We start from the raw sequence: 25,677 nt of genomic DNA, 5'->3' as shown, positions 1-25,677 counted from the left end.
TCTCGGAGGCCTTGCCGCTGCCCAGAGCCAAGCCCTGGCATTCACGGAGACCTGTGGAGGCTCCGTGACTGGGCTCCAGGAGCAGGAGCACTCCGAGGCCTCTGTGAATGCCGGGAGCCAGGCCCCGATATCCGCGGGGCCTGTGGAGGCTCTGCGACTGGACTCCAGCAGCGGGAGCTCTCAGTGGTTTTATAAAATTCTGCTTTATTATTGTTTGGGACACAAATTCCTACCAAATATATATTCTCTCCCTGAATTTGAATTTGAACTATTACAATTCTCCTTTTTTCATCCGTTTGGGCTCCAGTGCACGTTTAATGTAAAAGACTACACCTAGTTTTTTGGTATCGTCAGTGGTAAGAAAATCCATCCCTAATTTTTTATTTGTCAGATTTTTTTGGTATCTTTTAGCTATGTGTGTGTCTTGTAGACAGATTATGTCTAAATTTTGTTTGAGAATTATGTGTTGCACCCTATTTCTCTTTGTTTTACTATTCAACCCCTTCACATTCCAGCTCAATATCTTAAGGTTTGCCATTGTCTATTTTTCTTAAGATCTGTCCCCTACTGCACCTTTTTCTTTTTCATGTACCAACAGTTACATTGCCAGTCTTTGCTGTTCCAGAGGGGTCTTACCGTGCCTATCTGCCTTTTGTCTTTCTAAGAGGCACGGTGCGGCTGCCCACTTCCGTGTCGGAGGAGCACCATGCGCATGCGCACAAGCTATTTCCAGCACTCCTTCAACCCGGAAGTGTGCCAGAAATAGTGCGTGTGCACGCATATGGGGGTGTGCTCCCGCGTCCTCTGGCCCACCATGCTATCAGCGCTGCAGGCGCTGGCCCGAAGCCGTGTAAGTTTGGGGACCCCTGCATTCATGTTGCATCTTTTCGGCTTGCGAACGCGGCAAATCCGGAAGTGTATACTTCCGGGTTTCCCCGTGCACACATGCGCAGAAGTGTCATGTGCACTTCCCATGTCCATAGAAATATTCTGTGTACTTTGCACATGTGCAGAAGCGCTCTATTGCGCTCCGCACATGCACAGAAACGCTGCTCTAGTTGCGGACATTTTGGGGTGGGAACGGAACCCCGGAATGGATCATTTCTGCAACTAGAGGTACCACTGTAATATAACACACGGATACAAAAACAGGCAATTAACAATCTCACTGTACTTTTGATCTTGGCAGTACCTGGTCGCAACATGCTGGCTGAAAATGGTCTGCAGTGCCCATCCTGCTTCTCCAAAGGAAAGAAAAAGTGTAAAAGTGAGAAGACCATCAACTGCCTTGAGAATGAGACCCAGTGTGTTGATTTTGAAGGAGCTCTTAATGGTAACATTGCTACACAGACAGGAAAAGAGGCCTAGTCATTGGCTGTGTCACACAGACTTCCTCCTGCTCTCCCTCCCTCCCTCCCTCTCCCTTTCCCTTAAATGTTGCTGGAAAAGAGAGAGAGGTCAATATCTCTCACTGACCCCACTCTGCACCCTTTCTTTGTGTTTTGCCTTCCTGGGCTGTGTTGTTTAACTCTCATAATGCCACTTGCTTGTCCAGAATGAGGATTCAGAGCAAGATGTGTATATAAAATACCCTTCTGAAAAAAGTAAAAAGTGCATTCATTCCTCCACCCCAGTTGCAATTGGATCTCTCCACCACTGGGATGCAGTACAGGTCAAAAATGTGTTCTTCTTGCTCAAAAACATATTGATTATGTAAAAGGAATGTAATAAATTTTCTTAAATTCTGTGACAGTGAACACTATTTGGCTAACTCCGACCATTAGTGCAAGGATTAGTGCAACAGAATTTCCGCTCTCTTTCACCTATATGTGCTCTGTATCCTCCCAATATCTGCTCCACAGATATTGGGAAAACTCCCAGAATAGATTTAGATGGTGTTGCAGAGTCCCGTGTTTCGCCAGTTGGGTTTTTCCTTGCATGAAATTTACAACACATTTTAATGAATCACTTTTTTGATGTGTCTAAATCTTGCCTTTGAGCCGGTGTACAGCTTCTGGGTCATGTGGCCAGCATAACTAAGCTGCTTCTGGTGAACCAGAGCAGCACATGGAAACAGTGTTTACCATCCCGCCAGAGCGGTACCTATTTATCTACTTGCACTTCGTGCTTTTGAACTGCTGGGTTGGTAGGAGCAGGGACCGAACAACGGGAGCTCACCCTGTCACGGGATTCAAGCCGCAAACCTTCTGATTGGCAAGCCCTAGGCTCTGTGCTTTAACCCACAGCGCCATGAGCGTCCTGTAGTTAATTAGGCCTGTTTCAAATCTTCCAGTTATATTTCCTTATATTTTGTAAATATAACCTGTTTATTAATAATCTTCATGTCTTGAGAGTCCTGTGGGTATGATGGCGATTTTAAATTACATCTGAGTTACTTTTTTACCTGAACTTCTACTGTTGAATATTTTGTATAGTCATGTTCTGATGAAATTATGATATTTTTCAGATTACTTAAATATACACATTTTAAAACTAGCATTAAAATTCTCATTCACCATCACAGACACAATCTCCCAGTTCCTGGGCAAAGGACTAATGTCAACATTTCTTTCCCTTTTTCCAGGTCCTTATATCAACCAGGATTTCACTTTCAAAGGTTGTGCAACAACAGATATTTGTGCCATCCGGAAAAATGGAAGAGTTTTCATTGGAAGTGGGACATTTATTCTTTTAGTTTATAAAGAAAGCTGTTATAATGCTTCACAAATCTCACAGCAGCCTGTACATGAAGGGTGAATGGGACAGTGCAGACCTCCTCCTTGTGTATTCCAAAATCCATGGCAATGAGGGGGATTGGAGGCCTAGTGGTGAAATCCAGGACTCAGGATCTCTCTTTCTTTCTTTTTTGCTTTTGGAGGAATAAAGGGAAGCAAGGGGCAGAGAAAAAGGGGTTGGAATGTGGGGATTCTGGATTCTACCTGCAGAGAACCTCATAGTGTATCATTAATAAACAGTTAAGTTTTCATTATGATCATTACAATGGAAAATAAAATGTCAGATCTCTGATCTGTTTCTTTCTGATACAAATGGAATTATTATTTATTGGTTTAGCTGAAGAGATTACAAAAGATAAAATACCTTTCAGACATTTTGTTAGATAAGAGATTTCTCCTCTAAATAATTTAACTTAGAGCATTTTTTCCAGCCAGAATTGACTGGAGCTCAGCTTTGGCACCTCTCAGGTGGGCGCCATTGCCATTTTAAGAGAACAAGGAAAAAGTCCATGGTGAGCTCTGGAACTGTAAATCTAGAAAGATAGCACTGATCTCTAAAAGCTATTCCTCTTATAATCATCCTGTTTTAGTTTTTCTTTCATTACCGGTTGATTAAAATGAAACAAGTCTTCTTTCAGATGAATACTTCAGAATGGAGAAGCATATATAGCAGACAGGAAGGCCAAAAATAACAGGACTCTTGGGGCAATCATGGTGGAGATTCAGTATCAGTATCAGGATTCAGTTTCAGTTTTCCAGTCCATGGTGTATCATTCCTGGACCCAACCAGCTCATCTCTCCTGAGTCCTGACACTGATCTACAGGCCAAGACATCAATAGTATAAAGATAAAGGTAAAGGGGCCCCTGACCATTAGGTCCAGTCGTGACCGACTCTGGGGTTGCGCGCTCATCTCGCATTATTGGCCGAGGGAGCCGGCGTATAGCTTCCAGGTCAGTATAAAGATACTACCTCCTTATATCAATTTCTTATGCCCCACTGCCCTATAGTTTTATTGATGATGTCATATGACATTCCACCCCATGTCCCATCCGAGAAGGCCCACCTCTGAGGGCCACAATGAAATAACCTGGGGAGGGGCATCCACATAACCTATGTATGATGATAACACACTACTGCCTCCTTCAAGTAGGCAGGGACCACCCCTTCTCGCAAGGAGGCATTAATCACCTCCCTGACCCAGTCAGCTGTCCCCTCCCTGCGAGTTTTCCGCAGACAAGAGCGGCAAAGGGCAATGTCCTTGATTCTTACCAAGTGATACTCATCCAACACAACAGGGCTAGACAGTGCTCTGGACACCCCTTCAGATTCAACCTCAATATACTTTGCAAACAAGTCATAACATTGACAAGTCACAAGCACACTCCCAATGACAGGACCTCTCCATTTTCACATTAGAGCTTTCCTTTTCTCACCCTTCCTCTCACCCTGGGAGATGCCCACTTCTCCACCTCTCCACCTGGTTACTGGCACCAAGTGGAGATTTACCACCACTTGCAGCGCATTAAGCATTTTATTTTATTTTTAAAGCTCAGACCAATGCTTTCACATCATCATGTGTTTTAGATACATATCATAGCAATGCCTCATCGCCCCACCCTCCTTTAGTGGATTCCCTAAATAATGAAACATTGAAAATAAACAGGAGGGGAAATGCCACATTTTGTTAGATGTGATTACAAACATTTTACCTTTCTCCATCCCTTCCAAAGACACACCGATACAAAGGAAATGATTAAAAAGAGGTATATTTAAATAAAATTAATAGCAATAATGATGGTAATGATGCTGATATTAGGGTGTATAAAAGGAAGGAAGGAAGGAAGGAAGGAAGGAAGGGGGAAAGAAAGAAAAGGGGAAAGAGAAAGAGAATGAGAAAGAGAAAGATTGGGAAGGGAGGAATATGTGTGTGTGTTTAAAATGCAGATGAAAGCTGTTCAGAAGTGAGATCACTGAAAATAGGTTACAACAGGAGATGTCAACCCTTCCATTCCTGTAGCTTATGAAATGGACCCATCGTTTCAAGAGCTTGTTCTCTTGTTGGCTTCTGATTTCTCGTAAACACAAGGCCAAACTCCCAGAATATTAGTAGTATGTCTCCACTCTTGCTAACAATTCTTCCCTTCAGGTCCAGGGAACACCTGTGGGTACAAAGGACATCTGGGTGATTCCAGAAAGCAGGAGCTCAATCACCACTCTCTGTTGCCCGATGTCTCCAGCAAAATATATCACACAGGATACTCAAAGAGATCTGATGCACTGGTTTGGATCAAGACTGTATCCAAATAAGCACAGAAAGTACAGAATTACATATTTATTTAAGACAAATAAAACAACAGTGTAGTAAGAACCCTGTTACCAAATAGGAATAAAGGATGGTAGAAGGAGGTCAATTAGGAATTTGGGAACATTTGAGAAAATATATACACAGAAAAAAAAACAAATCTGATTTAGTCTAAAATAGTATATTTTAACACCTGTCAGGTGGCAAAGGAACCATCAATCAAGGCAGGTTGCCAGGAACAGATAACACAAGAAAAAATCCTTGCCATCTGCTTTTTATTCAATGTTTACAGGGAGATGCTTGGCAATGCAGCCTCTTGGAATAATGGCATAGTCCTGAGTAAATCTCCACTTCCCTTCTCTCCCACTTTATCATTCGTCAACAGAATCACCCCTTCTATGGTTGCCTCTTAGGTCCATCTGTCTTTGAGCTCTTTGCTCGCAGGGTTCAGGGTCTGAAATGCTTTCTAGTGATAACGTGTCAGCCAGCTGCTCCGGCTCTGCCTCCTCCTACTCTCCCATTATGTCCCAACTTCTCCCCTCATCTTCCTCTGTTGTAATTCTGAACTGTCTTCTTCTCTGGAAGGGTCAGGTTGGGGAGGCAGCCTCCACCATTCCTCCTCTGCCCTGTCCCTGACATCACTCCCCTCTCCAGAGCCCTCCTTCGCTCACCCCGGTGGTTTGGGTCAGTTGGGGTGGCATGTATGAAATGCCCTTTGCAGGTCTGGTGCATGGACATGTTCTGCATACTCCCATGGTCTTTCTTCTGTCCAATACCCCTTCCATGCAATCAGGTATTGCAACTTCTTTCTTTGCATCCTGGGGTCCAGAATTTGGTCTACTTTGTACTCTTCCTCTCCTTCTACCATGTCTAGGTGCCTAGTATGGGTGTGCAGGCACGAGAGGTGACAAGACTGATCTGTGCAAAATGGGGTGAATCTTCATAGATATAGGCAATTGGAACCAGAAAGTCACAGGGTTGATCTGGTCCACAACTTCAAACGGGCCCACTCTCTGTGGGTCCAGTTTCGTGCACCTGCCCTTCTGTGACAAATCACATTTTTCTGTATCACATAGTTCTGTATCAATGAACATCTGATCAGCCACTCCAAGAAGGATGCTGCTACACTGCGGGGTTCTTCTTCTTGAAGTGAATCCAGCTACGTAGTTGTTTATACCTGCTTCAAATCCCATTTTCCATTTTCAGAAACCAACTACGTAGCTGGATTCAGTTCAGGACAATGTGGCTAAGGATAGTCATCACTAAACAGATCAGCTGAAGCAAAGTATCCTCTGCCTTTAGCAACAATCTGACACAATTAGAACAAGGAGGGGCCAAGTTCAGTAAAATGATATAATCAGCTCTCGGTAACGACCTTGGAGTCATTGTATTCAGTGCCTACCAGTGTGTCCCTGGCACCTTTCAACAGCCCTGAGCTATGTCTAGCTCCAGCACCTGAGCAGTCACCTTGAGGCTTTCATTGCACTTTGATTTGTGGCCTGGAAGAAGAAGAAAAGTATATTGCTCCTTCCCACTCAAAAAGATCCCACATCAAGCAAAGGCAAAAAGCAGAGGCATTGGCTCAGAATGATATTTTCTACTTTTAATGATGAGAATAGTCAGATAGCCTGAATTGACTTTGCAGCCTTCCTGGAACAAGTTGCAGTAACCAGAGGTATTACAGTGGTAACTCTGGTTATGAACTTAATTCGTCCCGGAGGTCCATTCTTAAGCTGAAACCATTCTTATCCTGAGGCTCGCTTTCACTAATGGGGCCTCCTGCTGCGCGTGATTTCCATTCGCATCCTGGGGCAAAGTTCGCAACCAGGAGCAGCTACTTTTGGGTTAGTGGAGTTTGGAACCCAAAGCATTCGTAGCCAGAAGCGATCGTAACCAGAGGTACTACTATACTTTCTACCTCAGGCTTACTTGCCTGCACCTGAAGTTATTGCTTCTCTGCCACTGAGTCACCCTCCTTTTTTGTGTGTGGAACAGTTTTACCAGTTGAAGCCTCCATTGCATCCACATGAGCTGCAATATGAAGTCGACATTTTACCCACAGCTCATCCCATCCTTCCTAGCCGTGCTGGGATGGATCTAGTATCCAAGCTTTTTTTTCTTCTTTAGAAGAGGAATTCTTAGATGGAGACTGTATTGAGGGGTTTTCTTGTAAGTTGCTTCCAGGGCTTGCCCTTGGCTTTTTTGCTCTCAGATCCTTTATTTGGTGCAGTCAGAATTTATAATTTGAAATAACTGTATAGAGGAATAAATTTGATAAGCGCCTACTTAAACTATTGAGATTGTGGAGAAATAATTCAGACAATTTCAACAGTGAGCTTTGAATTTCATCATTTTCTCTATGTCTTCATTCCAAAGAAAAAAACCCCTCCTCTTCCCAGAACTCACTGAACATTTGTCCCCACATGTTGCCTGCAGCTCAAACACGTAGGCTATAAATCCCAGCAAGTAAGTCTCTACGTGCATCAGTTCTCTTTCTAGAAAGATGAAGGCACTCCTGAGCACATGCCTCCTCTTGGCCCTGCTTTCTCCAGGTAAGTGGGAACCAGTAGTTTAAGGAACTTTTATTTATATTTAGAGGACAGAGGAATCTGGAGAGCTGAATTTAAGAGAGCTCGTGTGTTGTAGTCATTAGAGGGTCAGACAAGGATCCAGGAGACCAGGGTTCAAATCCCCACTCAGCCCCAAAGCTCACTGGGAGATCCTGGACCAGTCTCTATACCTCAGCTTAACCTACCTCACAGGGTTCTTGTGAGGATAAAATGGGGAGCGGAGAACCATGTACACAGCCTAGAGCTGCTTGGAGGCAAGTGCAGCAAACAAACAAATAAAAAAATTAGAAACCAGGGGCAACTGAAATGGATAGAATAGTTCATCCCGAGTCCTGGATCCTCTTTCACACCAAAAGCCTGAGGGATATGGAATGCATAGGATCAGGACTTCAGTGCAGAAGCAGCACTTTCCCCTCTTGTAGTTTCCAGCAACTGATATTTGAAATAGGCTAGGAACGGAAGGTACTATGTTTAGTAGCCACTGGTAGCCTAATTCTGCATCATTTGTCTAAATCATGTTTGAAGCCATTCAAGTTGGTGGCGTTGTCTATCTTAAAGCTTCCACCATTTAGTTTCATTGGATGGTCTAAACCCTAGCGTTATGAGAGAGGGGTCAAAATGTTTGTATTTCCACTTTGTCCATATCATGCAGAACAGTATGTGCTTCCAGAAAGTCCACCCTTTCCCCCCTCTTAACTGTGATGATTTTACACCAGGCTCTGTCCATGTCTTGGGTCCCTTTTCTGCTCCGACTCTGCCAGCAGGACGACTGGAACACCTTCAGTTTAAAGCAGGAAACCATCGACCCAAATTTTCACATTGTGAGCACCAACTCCAACTTCAATAAACGATGGATGAGGAAGTAGAGGTTTTATCCTCATTTTATTTCTGTCTACAAGCTACAGCATATTTACAGATATTTACAGGCTGTCTTATCTGCAGCACAGAGAAAAACATACACTCTGACTGCAGACAGAGAACTCAGTGACAGATTAACTCAAAATATAAAGTCAGGGAAAAGGTCAAAGCAATTAAACAGTTCCCGCCCCCTTCTCTCTGACCACCAGATCATCCGATTCCACATAACACCGGTCTTGAAAGATCTACATTGGCTCCCAGGACGTTTCCGAGCACAATTCAAAGTGTTGGTGCTGACCTTTAAAGCCCTAAATGGCCTCGGTCCAGTATACCTGAACAAACGTCTCCACCTCCATCATTCTGCCCGGACACTGAGGTCCAGCACCGAGGGCCTTCTGGCAGTTCCCTCGTTGCGAGAAGCCAAGTTGCAGGGAACTAGGCAGAGGGTCTTCTCGGTGGTGGCGCCTGCCCTGTGGAACACCCTCCCAACAGATGTCAAAAAGGAAAACAACTATCAGACTTTTAGAAGACATCTGAAGGCAGCCCTGTTCAGGGAGGCTTTTAATGTTTAATAGATTATTGTGTTTTATTTTTCTGTTGGAAGCCGCCCAGAGTGGCTGGGGAGACCCGGCCAGATGGGCGGGGTATAAATAATAAATTATTATTATTATTATTATTATTATTATTATTATTATTATTATTATTATTAAAGACCAATTTAGATTGGAAACTGGTCCTGCAGGTGAGGGGGACAGAATCTGCACACTGTCACCATTTGCCTTCCTGGCCATTGCTCCCTTAGCTAAGCTCACATCTAAGATTGTAATTGAATAGTTGAAGAAAAAAGGTATTGAAGTGGATGGGAGGAAAAATGGGCCATGGGAAAGGGAGGGTTTACCTACAAACCTCTTGGAAATAACTAAAATGGCTTTTACTCATTTTATTTTTTTAAAATATCTTATTAACTTGAACCCCAGTTCACCTCCTCCTCCATGTCAAAATAAGCAGACCACAAAACCAAATAATAATAATGTTAATGATAATAATATTCCATGAAGTAATTCTTTTGCTCCTGTCCTCAGCATTACCTCTGCAATGCAGATTCACTTTTAACAACACAGGACTGACATATGAAGGTTATGAAGAAACAACTTGTGACTTTAAACAAGATTCCTGTGCTGCCAGTGTTCTGCGTACAAATATAAGTAAGATTTATCTGGCTTTTTTTCTTTTGTTGTTGGAATTACTAAATTAGTGGTAAGGAGGCTGTGGCACTTCAGCTGTAGATGAATTAAATCTCCCATCTGCCTCATCTAATCTGGCCACCAGTCAAGGATGATGGGAGATGTAGTCCAGCAACATCTGGAGGATCACAGCTTCCCAATTCTGCAATGATGCCATGAATGAGCCAGCTCCCAAGAGAGGTTTGCTGCCAGCTCCAATTGAAGGAAGGAGCCAGGATGAGAGAGGGTTAACTACAAGACAGGAGGATTATAGCTGAGAGCGAACTCCCCCGCCCTTAGGAATGCCATCTGATAGCAGTTTTTGGAGAGTCAGCCAGGAGCTTCCCAGTGTGCTAGTGAAGGACAAAATGCAGGACCTGGAAAGGAAAGCAGGTTAGAAAGACCACGGAAGTGCACTCTCACTAAGTGGGAGCTGAATATATCACAAGAGGAAATTCAGCTGTTTCTAGTCTCACCTGGAAACACACTCCATAGAAGGGACATCTGTGATTTATGGAAGGACGGTTGTGATCCGGCCCTGATGAACCCTGTTTGTTTTCGCAATAAATGCTCCTTTTTATTAACTATGCTCATTTGTTATCAAGACTCACTGACAAGTAAGGAATGGCTTACATTTGAAAATGGGGAATCTAAAATCACCTGATCACAAGCATCAGATTTCCAGCTTGGCTTGGAGAACCTGATTTGCATTAACCAGAAATCTCCATTGACCGAAACCAATGAACTCCAGCTTAGTTTTGGTTATCAAACCAGGGCAATAATAGTGATAATTCCCCTTGCCATAAATGACATTAAAGTGGAGAGTCCTTTCACAAACTCCATAAAGTCTATTAAAAAGCCAAGCAATCAAAGGATGAGAGATGAAGGTGCTTCACACTTTCATGGCTCCTTATCATACCACATGTAATTTTGAAATAATTATCATGAATTGTTTCATAATTCTCTGATGAAATGATGAGGAAGGAACCAACATAAAGGATATAGTGTTCTTCCTTGTGCCTGATGTACATATTCACCCACCCCTTCTTCCCCGGAGTGTGTGGTTGCCATTTTGTGATTTGCCTCAGGTGCCAAAATACCTTGGGGCAATTCTGGGTGGGATGCTCCCTTGACCATCTGGTCCTACATCATTGCTCCATACTTGGAGGGAGAGGGGAAATGGGCCAGTGAGGTTGGTGCAGTTGAAGTGCACTGCCAAGTATCTTGGGTTGGGCAACAGGAGTTTTCAGGGAAGTATTTTCCCACCCTGTAAAGGGTTATAATCGACTAGCAGAGAGAATGCAGTGTATGTCAGATGTATTGTCAGAATTATAGAAGAAGCCATGATCCTTCATGGTGCAGATTGGACCTGAATTGGAGTTCTGCATAAATTCCAAATTTAATGCATTTTATTCTGGTCTATGATCATAATAAAGCTTTGAAAGCTTTTAGTGTATTTTACAAATCACAGTTGCAATTGAAATTATTCAAGCCCCATTGCAAATTGGGTTGATTATCAAAATGTACAAATTTTCAGCTGTTTGCTTTGAGCAAATCAAACAAAAGCCATTGAAATAGCTGTGCACAATGGCTGCTTCAAGTGGTTTCCTCAAACTCAGCTGAAAATGCAACTTATACTGCCAAGAACAACTACATTATTTATTTCAGTCGAAAGAACCACCAAATCCTTTTCAAAAAGCAAAATAAAACAGAAATACAGGGAAAGGATTAAAAGGCGGTCACTTTGTTTTATACGGAGCTTGTAGGTTTCTATTTTTTATTACTTCCAAGAGGAACTTAGCCAAGGCCATTTGACTGATACTGGCTTCTCTACTTTCACTATTATTCAACCCATCCTTGGCAAGAAACTTTTTGTATTCCACCAGGTTCATATAAGCCATACATCTTTCAACTGTTTAATTGATATCTGTTTCTTTACTTTTAACACAGTTTTTATTGTATGCTTTACAATATGTATTACGGCTAGAAAACATTTTGATATTTTTCTTTCTATGATATGGTGGTGTATATATATTGTAATTAATAAAGCCAATGACTTTAGATTACTGAATTTAATAATAATTTGCATGTTGTTTGTTTGAAAAGGTCCTCATTCAGACAATACAGAAAATTGGAACCATTACAATGAATGTGCCTAGATATTTCCTTTAAATTCTTTTTCATAGATAAATTCCAAGAGAATCTTGCGAATAGATGCTCTATATCCATATATTGTCACTCAGGCCATTACAGCTTCACTGCAGCAGATGGTAAATTCTTTGAGCTGAAGAAGCAGTGCTGCAACACTAAACTGTGTAACAATGAAGTTCTCAGCCGTAAGTATCTGCCTCAATTTAGAATCATTAACATGTTAGGGCTGTTCACTAGATTTTGCCAAGGTCTGGATCCTTAGTCAATCAGCAGTACTCAGAGGACCTTTGCCTCATTCAAATGGGGTGAGACAGCCCCAGATGGCCTCAGGTTAGGTTGAGCATCTCAGAACTATTAGGGACTCTCAAGGAGTGGAGAATCAGGCAGGATGGGGAGACAGGCATGAGGAGAAACTGTGAAAAAAGGGACCTACGAGTTTGAAAGCACATCAAAGTGCAAGTAGATAAATATGTACCGCTCCGGCAGGAAGGTAAACAGTGTTTCCGTGTACTGCTCTGGTTTGCCAGAAGCGGCTTAGTCATGCTGGCCACATGACCCACAAGCTGTATGCCGGTTCCCTCTGCCAGCAAAGCGAGATGATCACCGCAACCCGAGAGTCATCTGCGACTGGACCTAATGGCCAGTGGTTCCTTTACCTTTACTTTTACCTTACAACCTGAAGCCTACAATGAAGGTGTCCACAATAATAGGTTCTGTCCCTCTCATAGGTACAGCAGGCTTGGCCTTTTGTCTTTTCCTGAGAAAGGTCACATCCCTCATATTGTAATAAAACCTAATCCTGGTCTTATTACTACACAGGGAGCCTCCATTCCTTTGATGTGCTGCTGTGCATGACACATGGTGCATGGTGTTTTCTTAGCTAGGTCAACTTCTGAATGCGTATACTCTGCGTGAAGCGTACTTTAAAGGGCCGCTGTAAAACTGGGATATATTATTTAGGTTAAGCAGGTTTCAATATCCAGTTTTCTCCAATATTATTCTTATCATATATATATTATTTTCTCAATATGGATATAGGTCATTCATCTCAGAGACTAATGGGTACTTTGTCTCATGCTCAGCCCTGAACCCAGATTGTTACTAGATTTTATTTACTTGCAGCTGCCCCACCAAAACTGCAAGGCCCTAGGGTGGATTCCATTAATATACAGTGGTATCTCGCAAGACAATTGCCCTGCAAGACGAATTTTTCACAAGACAAATGTGTCTTGCGATCTGATGGTGAATTGCAAGACAAATTTGTTTTGCAAAAAATACGTCTTAAGAATTGCAGTTTCCCATAGGAATGCATTGAAATTTAATTAATGCATTCCTATGGGCAAAAGAAGAAATTTCAATGCATGGGAAACCGCGATTCGCAAGACGAATTTTTCACAAAATGAATTGACTCACAGAATGAATTAAATTCATCTTGCGAGGCACCACTGTAACACAAAAATACTAAAACAGAGAAAACCTGCAATAAAAAAAACTTCAGAGTCTCTGACCATAAGTAAGATAGGCCTATAACATATATAAAGGGCAGAGATGGATCTAGGAAAGCTGAAAAATGAGTATTGAATTGAAAATCAGTACTGTAGTAGGGATGGAAGGAAGTCACAGGCTCGGTGGAGTATCTTTTTAAAAAAATCTTAATTATTTTATTTTTTTGGATACACATCTTTATCTCTTATAAACATAACATTACAATAAGTTCTATTAAATTCGAATACATTAAATATTCACATAGGAGAGACCAGAGTAATAACATATTATAAATAAAACTTTCATTCAGATTCGTCTTAGTCTTTCCATCTAGAAATATGATAAAAGATGGATTTGTGAAATGTAAAGTATGAGTGTTAAATGTGTTTCCTTTGTTATAGTGAAAATAAAAATATATTAAAAAAACAACAACAAACAAAATCATAAACATGCTCACAATACTTTTTATTTTGGCAGTTCCTGATCGCAACATGCGGGCTGAAAATGGTCTGCAGTGCCCATCCTGCTTCTCCAAAGGAACCATAATGTGTAAAAGTGAGAAGACCGTCAACTGCCTTGAAAATGAGACCCAGTGTCTTCAATTTAAAGGACTTATTCTTAACGGTAACATTGCTACTCAGAGAAGAAAAAAGAACTAGTAATTCTTGGTCATGCAGACTCTCTCCTTCTCTCCCTTCCTCCCTTTCCCTTACATGTTGCTGTAAAAGTGAGAGGGATCATATCTCTCACTGGCCCCACTCTGCACCCTTCCTTAGTGTTTTGCCTGCCTGCACTGTGTCCTTTAACTCTCATAATGCCACTTGCTTTATGGATTCAGAGTGAGATGTGCATATTAGAAACCCTACTGAACAAAAGTTAAAAGTGCATTGATTGCTTCACCCCAGTTGCATCTGGATCTCTCCACCACTGTGATGCAGTCCAGGACAAAATGTGTCCCTCTTGCTCAAAAGCATATTTATTATATAAAAGGAATATAATACATTTCCTTAAATTCTGTGACAATGAGCAGTATCTGGCTAACTGCATTAGTGCAAGGATTTACAGTTCTGCAACAGAAGAGCTGTGCAACAAAAATTCTGCTCTCTGTATGTGCTCTGTATCCTCCCAAAATCTGCTCTTCAAAATTAGGACAACCCCCAGAATTGATTTAGGAGATAGACAGGAAGTTATTTGTATTAATCTAGCATATTTCCTTTTAATTGTTGAATGATTCTGTGTACATTGCGCCAGCCTTTGGCTATCTATCTATATATAAATGTAAAAAGGACATGTGGGTGTGTTTCCACTTTTCACCAAAACCGCTTGACTGATTGAGGTGAAATTTTGACACAACATCACATGCGAATGTCCAAAGGATATAAGATAGTTTGCTAAGACAGATGTCACACCTGGCCCACATAAAAACCCCGTGTTTCAGAACACACCAATCAGATAAAAGTGCATGCTGGGAAATAGAATTGAGAAGCAACATTTCCATGGGCTGCAGACAATTGGTGACGTCGCAAAATTCCGTGGCAACCAACTGAAAGCAGCCCTTTTGCAGCAACAAGACCCAGCATTGCCCAGCCGACTGATTAGGCTGTAGCATTGCCCAGCCGGGAGAAATGACTAGGCTGCAGGCCACAACCAACTGAATATGGGCCTTTTACAGGGCTGTGCCTTTGGGTAGGATGAATGTGTCGGGGTGGGGGTGGGGATTTCACAGAACACGCGTGGGTATGGGAGTCAGGATTGGGACAGGACAAAATTTTACATAACATGCGTATTGCGGGGAATGATTGTGTGCAAATGGAAGGGGGAATCTGAAGGTGAGGGGACTCTGAAGGGAGACTTTGAAAGTCCATTTAACAGAAAAAGGTACAACACAAAAAGTCACAGCAAGACATGGCAGGGTCAGCTAGTGTGCAATAAAACTGAGTCACTGAGTGCTTTTTATGCGTTATAACACTTTGACACCATATGGCAGTGTGGAGTCCTGTCTATCGTCAACAGGATTTCCTTGTACTGTATGAAGTTTACAACACAATTAGCTGAATCAATTTTTTGATGTGTCTAGATCCATCCTTAGATGAATACCTCCCTATCAACATAGTTTTGAGGAATAATGCTATATTGAGAGGGGATTTGGAATGAACGGGGGAGGGGCATATGGGCTGATTTCCCCCAGGAGTGAAGAGGCAGAGTCCAGGCCCTTTGAGATGCTTCTGCCCTACTTTCTTTCTTTCTTTCTTTCTTTCTTTCTTTCTTTCTTTCTTTCTTTCGTTTTTTTAAAAAATAAAATCACCTTTATTTAAGAAAAAAGGACATTAAACAAAAAGAGAAATAAAAAAATGAAAACATTAAATATTAAACCTACTTCCGATTGTTTGTATATCACTTCCTCCACTAATCTCTGTTAACTCGCTTTTCCTAATCCATTCATACCCTATATTCTATCTTCTCATCCTTCTGCCCTTTGTAGATCCCCACAAAAAATTGATTTGGTTAATCTAGTTAATTAGGTCTGTTTTTAAATCCTATAATTTCATTACATTTTATAAATATAACCTGTTTATTAATGATCTTCGTGTTTTGAGACTCCCTTGTGTGTGATGGCAATGCATACTGTATATGCATTTCAAAACTATCTTATTAAAATTCTCATTCACCACCACAGGGACAATCTCCTAGTCCTTGTGTAAAGAAGTAATGTCAAAATTTCTTTCTTTTTCTTTCCAGCTCTATTTGAGCCAGTTTATTTCACTTTCCAAGGTTGTGGAACAGATTTTTGTGCCTCCGTGAAAAATGGAACAAAATCAGTCGGAACTGGGGATTTGTTACTTACTGTTGGCCCAGAAATTATATGTAATAATGCTTCACGAATCTCACACCAGCCAGAACATGAAGAGTGAATAGGACAGTGTGGACCTCCTCCTTGTGTATTCCAAAATCCATGGCAATGAGGTGGGATTGGAGGCCTAGTGGTGAAATTCAGGACTCAAGATTTCTGTTTCTTTCTTTTTTGCTTTTGTTGGAGGTAAATGGGAGGAAGGGGCAGAGAAAAAGGGGTCAGAATGTGGAGGTTGTGGATTCTAGCTACGAAGAAGCCTGTAGTGTAATATTTTAAAAAATTGTTAAGTTTTCATTATTAACTTCATCGTGAAAATCAATTGGTTTTAGGAAATAAAATGCTGGTTCTCAGATCTGTTTCTTTCAGGTGAGGCTGGACTGGACCCTTGACCTAAGTTTGGTCAAACTCCATCTTAACTTTAAAACTACACTTTGTCTGATACACCTCTCATCTTGTCTGTAAATGCAATTTTTTAGAATATGCTGCTCAAGCATTCAAAGTTCCCGTTGCACACAAGCCAAGAATACCTGTTACGGCATGTTGTTCTAACAGCTGGAAATTCCGTAGCCGACCCGAAACTAGACGAGCTAAACCACAAAGGTCTAAAACTAGTGATGAATGCAAAACAAGCGTGGATCTGCATTGGGGAAACTCCCAATTACTTACATGCAATAATAGTTATTACAGCACCACCTAGTGGAGTAGGCAAAGGAGTAGCTTGAAATTAATAAGTCAGACACCATTCTGATTGGTTAGAGGAATACTGCAAAGGGGTGGGAAGGGACTGAGTTTTGCTGTTTGGAAAATGTATATAACACTCTGCACATGCACATGTGAGCATGCAGATAGAGAAGCTGTTATTCTCCTGCATCTTATTGTTTGTCTGACAACCAATAAAAAGATCCTGTTCTAGAAAGCTGCCTGAAGTTTATTCTGGTTTATTTTGGAGTCTGGTACACAGCACTACACAGGTACAAATGCAATTATTATTTATTGGTTTAGCTACAGCGATTACAAAAGATGCAATGCATGAAACAGAATAAAAACAAAATAAAATACATTCCACAGCTGAAATCATTATTAGAATCAGACAATTTGTTAGATAAGAGGTTTCTCCTGTGAAGGATTTAAATTTGGGCATATTTTCAGCCAGAGTTCACTGGAGCTCAGCTCTGGCACATCTCGGGTTGGTGCCATTGCCATTCTAAGAGAACAAGGAGGAAGTTCGTGGTGAGCTCTGGCACCTGCAAATCTAGAAAAATAGCACTTATCCCTACAGATTTATCCTTATAATCATAACTGTAAAGGCAGAACAGACCAATTTTTCAGAGGTGTAAGGGGATTTGTCCCTTAATAAAAAGTAAACCATATACTCAATCCTTCTCTCAATTTGAAGACTTAAATATTTGAGCAAAGCTTCTCTTAGTTCTCATAGATGGAACAAACCAGTCAGTAGTTGGGTAAGTATTACTTCCACATAGGCAACCTATATAGGGGATCCGGCGATAGCAGGTCGGTCCCACCCATGAGGCAAGGTGAGGCCACCATCTTAGGCAGATGGATCCATAGGGGAAGCAGATCTGGCCTCCAAGAAATTTCTTGCCCACTGCTGCTGTCACGGTGGCAGCAACAGCAGCACTGCGCTACTTATAGACCAGATTTGCCCCTCCCCCCACACTCACGTTCCCTCTTCTGCAATATCATGGCCAATAGGAGGCGCTGGTGGTCTCCTCCAATCCTTGTTTCCTGTGGAGATCTTTATCCCCCACAACACACATTGTTCCGTATGTCGATCTGCACTCAACCCTTTTTCCCTGGAATGGGGAGGCAATATTTTGTGGTTTGCCTCAGCTGCCAACATGTCTTGGGACAGACTTGCCAAGGAGCACATATCACCATGAAATCATGCTTTAAAATATGAAATTTCATATGACAAGGTGTCACCTCAATATATAACACACTCAGAATATCTCAAGGAAGATCATGATCATCAATAATGTGTAGCATTTTCTTATTCCAAGATGGAGGCTCTCTATTGTTAAAAATCAGAATCTCCTTGAAACCTCCATTTCCTTTTGAAATTTTAGCCAATACCTAAGAGAAAGAATATGCACTCTGACCTTCACTGAACAAACACCAATTTACATAGGAGCCAACTCCTAGGGGGCAAGGGGTGTTCACTCCCCCCCCATAAAATTGATGGGCATGGCAACTGGTCTGCCTGTCTCTCCTAGTTGCCTTCAGACAGGATGCCATAGACACTGCCCCTCACCCCGCATTCCACTGACTGAGGAAAAGGTAAAGGTAAAGAGACCCCTGACCGTTAGTTCCAGTTGCGAACGACTCTGGGATTATTACCTCCTGTCAATTGGTTATGCCCCACCCCTCTAGAGTTTGATTGAAGATGTCATATGACACTCAAAAGTCCCATCCCAGAAGTCCCACCTCCAAGGGCCACCATGAAATAACTTGGGGGGGGGATCCACATAACCCATCTGTGATGATGGCACACCACTGCCTCCTTCAAGTAGACATGGACCACCCCCTCTTGCAAGGAGGCATTAATCACCTTCCTGACCCAGTCAGCTGTCCCCTCCCTGCTGGTTTTCCTCAGACAAGGGGAAATGTCCTTGAATCTTACCAACTGAAAGGCATCCAACACAGAAGGGCTAGAAAGTGCTCTGGACACCCCTTCAGATTCAACTGCTATAACAGCGGAGTCAGGTTCCCAGTGGATGCAAGAAATTTCATCCTCAAAATGCTTTGCAAACAAGTCACAGCATTGATAAGTCACAAGGACCCTCCCCAGCTCCCAATGACAGGCGCTCCCCATTTTAACCTTTGAGCTTTCCTTTACTCACCCAGCCTCTCACCCCACTTCTCCACCTCTCTACTTGATTACTGGCACGAAGTTGAGATTTCCCACCACCACCACTTGCAGCACATTACGCATTTTATCTTATTTTATTTTTAAAATGCAGACCAATTTTTCATATCATCATGTGGTTGAGATATCTTAGCACTGCCTCATCTTTGTGCCCCCTTTTTTAGTGCGAGGGGGTTTCCTAATTAATAAAACATTGAAAATACATGGGAAGGGGAAATGCCAAATTTTCTTAGATGTGATTACACAAATATTACTTTACTCCATCCTTTAGAAATTCTGTTGTTGTTGTTTAGTCGTTTAGTCGTGTCCAACTCTTCGTGACCCCATGGACCAGAGCACACCTGTCTTCCACTGCCTCCCACAGTTTGGTCAGACTTATGTTGGTGGCTTCAAGAACACTGTCCAACCATCTCATCCTCTGTCGTCCCCTTCTCCTAGTGCCCTCCATCTTTCCCAACATCAGAGTCTTTTCCAGTGAGTCTTCTCTTCTCATGAGGTGGCCAAAGTATTGGTGCCTCAGATTCAGGATCTGTCCTTCCAGTGAGCATTCCTGCAATTCTGTTAGTATAAGCAAGTACAAAAGACACAGCGATACAAAAGAAATGAGTAGAAAGAGGAATATGTGTGTGTGTGTGTGTGTGTGTGTGTGTGTGTGTATATATATATATATATATATATATATATATATATATATATATATAGGCATTGCGCACGCAGAGGTCACAGCCTTTCTCTGTAACTGCTGAACCGTAATGTAACAAATTTGGCCACAACGTTCCATGCCCATCCGGGAGGGATCTGGCATAATTTTTTTATCAATAAACCACACCTTTCATACCTAAAATAATGATTAAATGCAAAAAAGTGGCACACAAAGATTCCAGCAGCATCCAAAGCAGTGCCACCAAATGACATCACAAAATTCCACAGCAACTAACTGAAAACAGGCCTTTTATAGCAACAAGGCCCAACATTGCCCAGCAGACTGAAAGCCGCAGCAGACTAGGCAACTTTCCAGACTAGGCCAAGTGGAGGTGGGGCCAGTCTGGGGGGGTGGGGGAGAATAGGGGGCAGGGATAGGTAATAGGTCAGAACAGGGTGGGGGGAGACACAGGGATGTTCATGATGAGTGTGCAGGGGCCAATGTATGGAGATACAGGAGGGAGGGGACAACACTCCCCGGGGACAACAGAGGGCTCAGACAAACGTGCATGCTGGGAAACAGAACACAGAAGCTGACAGTTCCTTCTCCAAGGGTGGGGGCCAAGGTATAGAGAAACAGGGGGAGGGGCCAACACTCCCTGGAGACAACAGAGGGCTCAGGCAGAGGGGGTGGGGGAGGAGGGGGCTTGATAGTTCATGGGTCAGGACAGGGTGGGGACAGTCACAGGGATGAACTGGGGGGTGGGGTGGGGCAGGATAAGTCATATGTCCAGACAGAGTGGGGGGAAATCACAGGAAAGAACCACAGCAATGCGTGGCCGGGCCAGCTAGTATTCAAAATAAAATTAATAGCAATAATGATGGCAATGTTGATGCTCTTAGGCTGTATAAAAGCGAGAACACCATAAAAGTAGGAAAGGGAGGAGAAAAAAGGGGGGAAATATGAGAAAAGGTAAAAAGAGAAGGAAGGAAGGAAGGAAGGAAGGAAGGAAGGAAGGAAGGAGGAAAATGGGGAAGAGAGGAATGAATGTGTGTGTGTGTGTGTGTGTGTGTGTGTGTGTGTGTGTGTGTTTAAAATGGAGATGAAAGATGTTCAGAAGTCAGATAACTGAAAATAGGTTACAAGAGGAGATGCTATCTACAACCCTTTCATTCCTGTAGCTCCACTATGTCCAATGTGTAGATTGCAATTGACTGATCATGGAAGGAATTCTGCTTGATCGCTGTTGCTGAGGAATCACCCTCCCTATCGCGCTCCCTCTGCCGGGGACCAATCCAAGCAGCCGCTGTCTTCTCCCAAGCTCCTCTCACAGGAGGGCTTGTTTTGACACTGCACGTGCCCACCCTGCGCTCACCCCTACACTATCGGGGAAGCAGCCGGTGACCTCCTCTCAAAGGAGGGGCTGTTTTGATGCCCGCCCCTGCCTTGCTTAAGCCTGCCTTGTAGAATTTTAAGCATAATCTTGCTAGACTGTGAAATGAGCGCAATTGTGCGGTAGCTGGAGCATTCTTTGGCACTGCCCTTCTTTGGGATTGGGATGTAGACTGATCTTCTCAATCCTCTGGCCACTGCTGAGTTTTCCAAACTTGTTGGCATATTGAGTGTAGCACCTTAGCATCATCTTTTAAAATTTTAAGGCTTACTGGAGCTCATACTTTTAGTGGAAATAGCTATCGTGACTACATTTTTAAAAATACTGATAAGCTACAAAATTGATAGTGTCAACTTGAATGGCCCCATGGATGTGAGCAGGTTCCAGGTTCACCTGATCTCTGGGAACAGCATGTGTGTGACATGCTAATTGTTGATTACTTATTGCCTCATTAGGATTAGGTTGTTTCCAGCTCCATTTCATGATAAAGCCCAAGGGAGGAACATATTTATTTAAAGTACATTTACTGACAGTGTAGGTGTGGCTAGACTGGAAGAGGCATCTGGCTGACTCCCACAGAGTTCCTTAAAAATATTGCAGCCCAATATTTAAAAAAGACCATGAGATTAAGAGTTTCATGCTCTACTGGGTGAGATATAGAAAACCCACAACAGCAGTGAAAGCCACAGTTGGATAGACCTAACATTGGACTAGTCACATTTATGGAAGAGGCTATCAGCGGCAATTAATTTGATGGATATACTATTTCCAGTAGCTGGGGGAGAACAGTGGGAGTGGGCAACTGCCCTCCTGTCATGATCGTTCTGTACCCATGGACATCTGATCAGCCAACCCAAGAAGGATGCTGCTACATTGTGGGGTTCTTCTTGTCTTCTGAAAATGGAGAATGGAATTTGAAGCAGGTATAAACAACTATATAGCTGGATTCAGTTCAAGACAATGTGGCTAAGGATAGTCATCACTAAACAGATGAGAGGCAAAGTTCAGTAAAATGATTTAATCAGCTCTCAGTAATGATCTTGGAGTCCTTGTTTTGTATTCAGTGCCTACCAGTGTGTCCCTCACACCTTTCAACAGCCCTGAGCTATGTCTAGCTCCACCACCTGGGCAGTCACCTGAGCAGTACCTTGAGGCTTTCATTGCACATTGATTTGTGGCCTGGAAGCAGAGAAAGAGTATGTTGCTCCTTCCCACTGAATAAGATCCCACATCAAGCAAAGGCAAAAAGCAGAGGCATTGGCTCAGAATTATTTTTTCTAATTGACTTTGCAGCCTTCTTGGAACAAGTTGCTCATTTGGAGCTGTTTGTGGTCCTGCAGTAACATTACCTTACAGTGGTACCTCTGGTTACGAACTTAATTCATTCCGGAGGTCCATTCTTAAGAGGAAACCATTCTTATCCTGAGGGGCGCTTTCACTAATGGGGCCTCCTGCTGTACATGATTTCCATTCACATCCTGGGGGCAAAGTTTGCAACCAGGAATCACTATACTTTCTCCCTCAGCCTTACTTGCCTGCACCTGAAGTTATTGCTTCGCTGCCACTGAGTCACACTCCTTTTTTCTGTGTGGATCAGTTTTACTGGTTGAAGCCTCCATTGCATCCACATGAGCTGCAATATGAAGTCGACATTTTACCCACAGCTCATCCCATCCTTCCTAGCCTTGCTGGGATGGATCTATTATCCAAGCTTTTTTCATTTATTTACTTACTTACTTACTTACTTTACTAGGTTTACATAACAAAAGCATTAGTTCATTCTACGTATCTTTACAATTTGCATTTCCCCCCTTTCCCCCCCAGTCCTCCCCCCTCCCTTCCCATCCTCCCCCCTGATCGGGTCTTCCTTCCTCATATCTTTAACCATGTACACAGTCTGTTCATTTGTGCTTGTATATTCGGGTTGGCTTCTCCCCTTTCTACCCAATTCCTATAAAATGCCCACTTGTTTGTGATTTTTTGGCATCCCCCCCCCCAATACATCCTTGGCCACTATCTGTGGAAATATTTCTGATTGTTCATATTCAAAAACATAATTGTTCCATTTTAAAATCATGATCTTATACAACTCTTGAATATTACTTTTTACTTTATTATTTCCCAATATTCCCGAAAATAGCAAGTCCCTATTAATTTGTTTATTTGGAATAGTCCAGAAATTACCCTTATGATCCTCTGCTAATATTCCTTAACCAGATTGCATTCCCACCACATGTGTGAATACAATCCTTTTTCACAACCACAAAGCTAGCATCTGGGGCTAAATCCTTTCACTGTGTACGCCATTTGTGCTGGGGTTCTATACCATTTTAGGGGGAAAAATTCTACCTAATTCCTTATACTTTTCTATTTTGATATTGTTTATATTCTTCATCATTTCTTGTACCATGTTTGAATGAATCATACCTTCCTGCTCCCATTTGATCTGGATTATCCTTGTCAATCTGTCTTTGTCTCTTATCATCAGTTTATATATCAGCCCTGCTATGCCTTTCTCCATTATTTGTCTTTTGTTCATCCAAACTTTTTTCTTCTTTAGAAGAGGAATCCTTAGATGGAGACTGTATTGAGGGGGTTTCATGTAAGTTGCCTCCGGGGCTTGCCCTTGGCTTTTTTCCCCCAGGTCCTTTATTTGGTGCCGTCAGAATTTGAAATTTGAACTCACTGTATAGAGGAAGAAATATGAAAAGTGCCTATTGACAACTAATGAGATTGTGGGGAAATAATTCAGACAATTTCAACAGTGAGCTTTGAATTTCATCATTTTCTGTGTCTTCATGCCAAAGAGAGAGAAAAAATCTCCTCTTCCAGGAACTCACTGAACATTTGTCCTCATGTGTTGCCTGCAGCACAAACACATAGCCTATAAATCCCTCCAAGTAAGCCTCTATGTGCATCTCTTTCTAGAAAGATGAAGGCACTCTTGAGCACATGCCTCCTCTTGGCCCTGCTTTCTCCAGGTAAGTGGGAACCAGTAGGATGGGGAACTTTTAATTATAAATGATGGCAATAGGACAAGAACATAATCCAACATGAGTTTATGAAACCCTGGTGCGAGAACTACTACCCTATTTAGGAGGTTAAGCTCTGTGCTTCACAAAAAAAGATGCTCTGGTATCTCACCCTTGGTTCGACAGTGATTGTATTAAGGCCAAAGAAGCCCTTATGGCGGCATACTCAAGCTTTAAAACTAATAAATCCACAACACCAAACATAGCCATCACTCAAATCTATGAACTTAAAAAGCGCTGTAAAGATGTCTTAAAGCAGAAAAAGGAGGAGGCAATGATGGCCACATGGGCCCGACTCATCCAAGCCGACAAAGGGAAAAACTGGTCTCTATTCTGGAAGATCCCCTTCATGGATCAATGCCTTGTTGTGGCGAAGGGGCTTGAATAACTCAGAGAAGCTATGAGGTATGCCATGCAGGGCCACCCAAGATGGACAGGTCATAGTGGAGAGTTTTGACTAAACGTGATCCACCTGGAGAAGGAACTGGCAAGCCACTCCAGTATCCCTGCCAAGAAAACTCCATGGACAAAGACAACAGGCATATAAAAGTTATGACGCTGGAAGATGAGCCCCTCAGGTCGGAAGGCGTCCAACATGCTACTGAGGAAGAGTGGAGGACAAGTACAAGTAGATTCAGAGCTGATGAAGCGGCTGTGCCAAAGCCGAAAGGACGCTCAGTTGCGGATATGCCTGGAAGCGAAAGGAAAGTCCGATGCTGTAAAGAAAAATATTGCATAGGAACCTGGAATGTAAGAACCATGGATGGCGGTAAGCTGGATGTGGTCAAAAATGAGATGACAAGAATAAATATCGACATCCTGGGCATCAGTGAACTAAAATGGAAGGGAATGGGCAAATTCAGTTCGGATGACTATCATATCTACCACTGTGGGCAAGAATCCTGTAGAAGAAATGGAGTGGCCCTCATAGTCAACAAAAGAGTGGCAAAAGCTGTAATGGGATGCAATCTCAAAAATGACAGAATGATCTTGATACGAATCCAAGGCAGACCTTTTAACATCACAGTAATCCAAGTTTATGCACCAACTACCGGTGCTGAAGAAAGTGAAATCGACCAATTCTATGAAGACCTACAACACCTTCTAGAAATGACACCAAAGAAGGATGTTCTTCTCATTACAGGGGACTGGAATGCTAAAGTAGGGAATCAAGAGATAAAAGGAACAACTGGCAAGTTTGGCCTTGGAGTTCAAAATGAAGCAGGGCAAAGGCTAATAGAGTTCTGTCAAGAGAACAAGCTGGTCATCACAAACACTCTCTTCCAACAACACAAGAGATGACTCTACACATGGATATCACCAAATCACCAAATGGACAGCATCAAAATCAGATTGATTATATTCTCTGCAGCCAAAGATGGAGAAGCTCTATACAGTCAGCAAAAACAAGACCTGAAGCTGACTGTAACTCAGATCATCAGCTTCTTATAGCAAAATTCCAGCTTAAACTGAAGAAAGTAGGAAAAACCACTGGGCCATTAGAAGGGCAAATAGAAGGGGAAGAAATGGAGGCAGTGAGAGATT

At 42.4% G+C, this 25,677-nt stretch overlaps 1 protein-coding gene across 1 annotated transcript; it reads left to right on the top strand.

Moving 5' to 3' along the window:
- Positions 1 to 1,203: 1,203 nt before the first annotated feature.
- On the top strand, positions 1,204 to 17,075 carry LOC118086212 (phospholipase A2 inhibitor and Ly6/PLAUR domain-containing protein-like). Its single transcript, XM_035117596.2, has 8 exons — positions 1,204 to 1,333; positions 2,585 to 2,753; positions 7,539 to 7,591; positions 8,326 to 8,430; positions 9,550 to 9,672; positions 11,877 to 12,026; positions 13,804 to 13,950; positions 16,066 to 17,075. The coding sequence occupies exons 1-8, from the start codon at positions 1,204 to 1,206 to the stop codon at positions 16,236 to 16,238; spliced, it is 1,050 nt and encodes a 349-aa protein (XP_034973487.1). The 3' UTR covers positions 16,239 to 17,075.
- The last annotated feature ends 8,602 nt before the right edge of the window (positions 17,076 to 25,677 follow it).

The sequence above is a fragment of the Zootoca vivipara genome, chromosome 6 (assembly GCF_963506605.1).
Source record: "Zootoca vivipara chromosome 6, rZooViv1.1, whole genome shotgun sequence".
Lineage (NCBI taxonomy): Eukaryota > Metazoa > Chordata > Lepidosauria > Squamata > Lacertidae > Zootoca > Zootoca vivipara.
The sequence above is the reverse complement of the archived record's forward strand: the minus strand, read 5'-3'. Positions and strand labels throughout refer to the sequence as shown.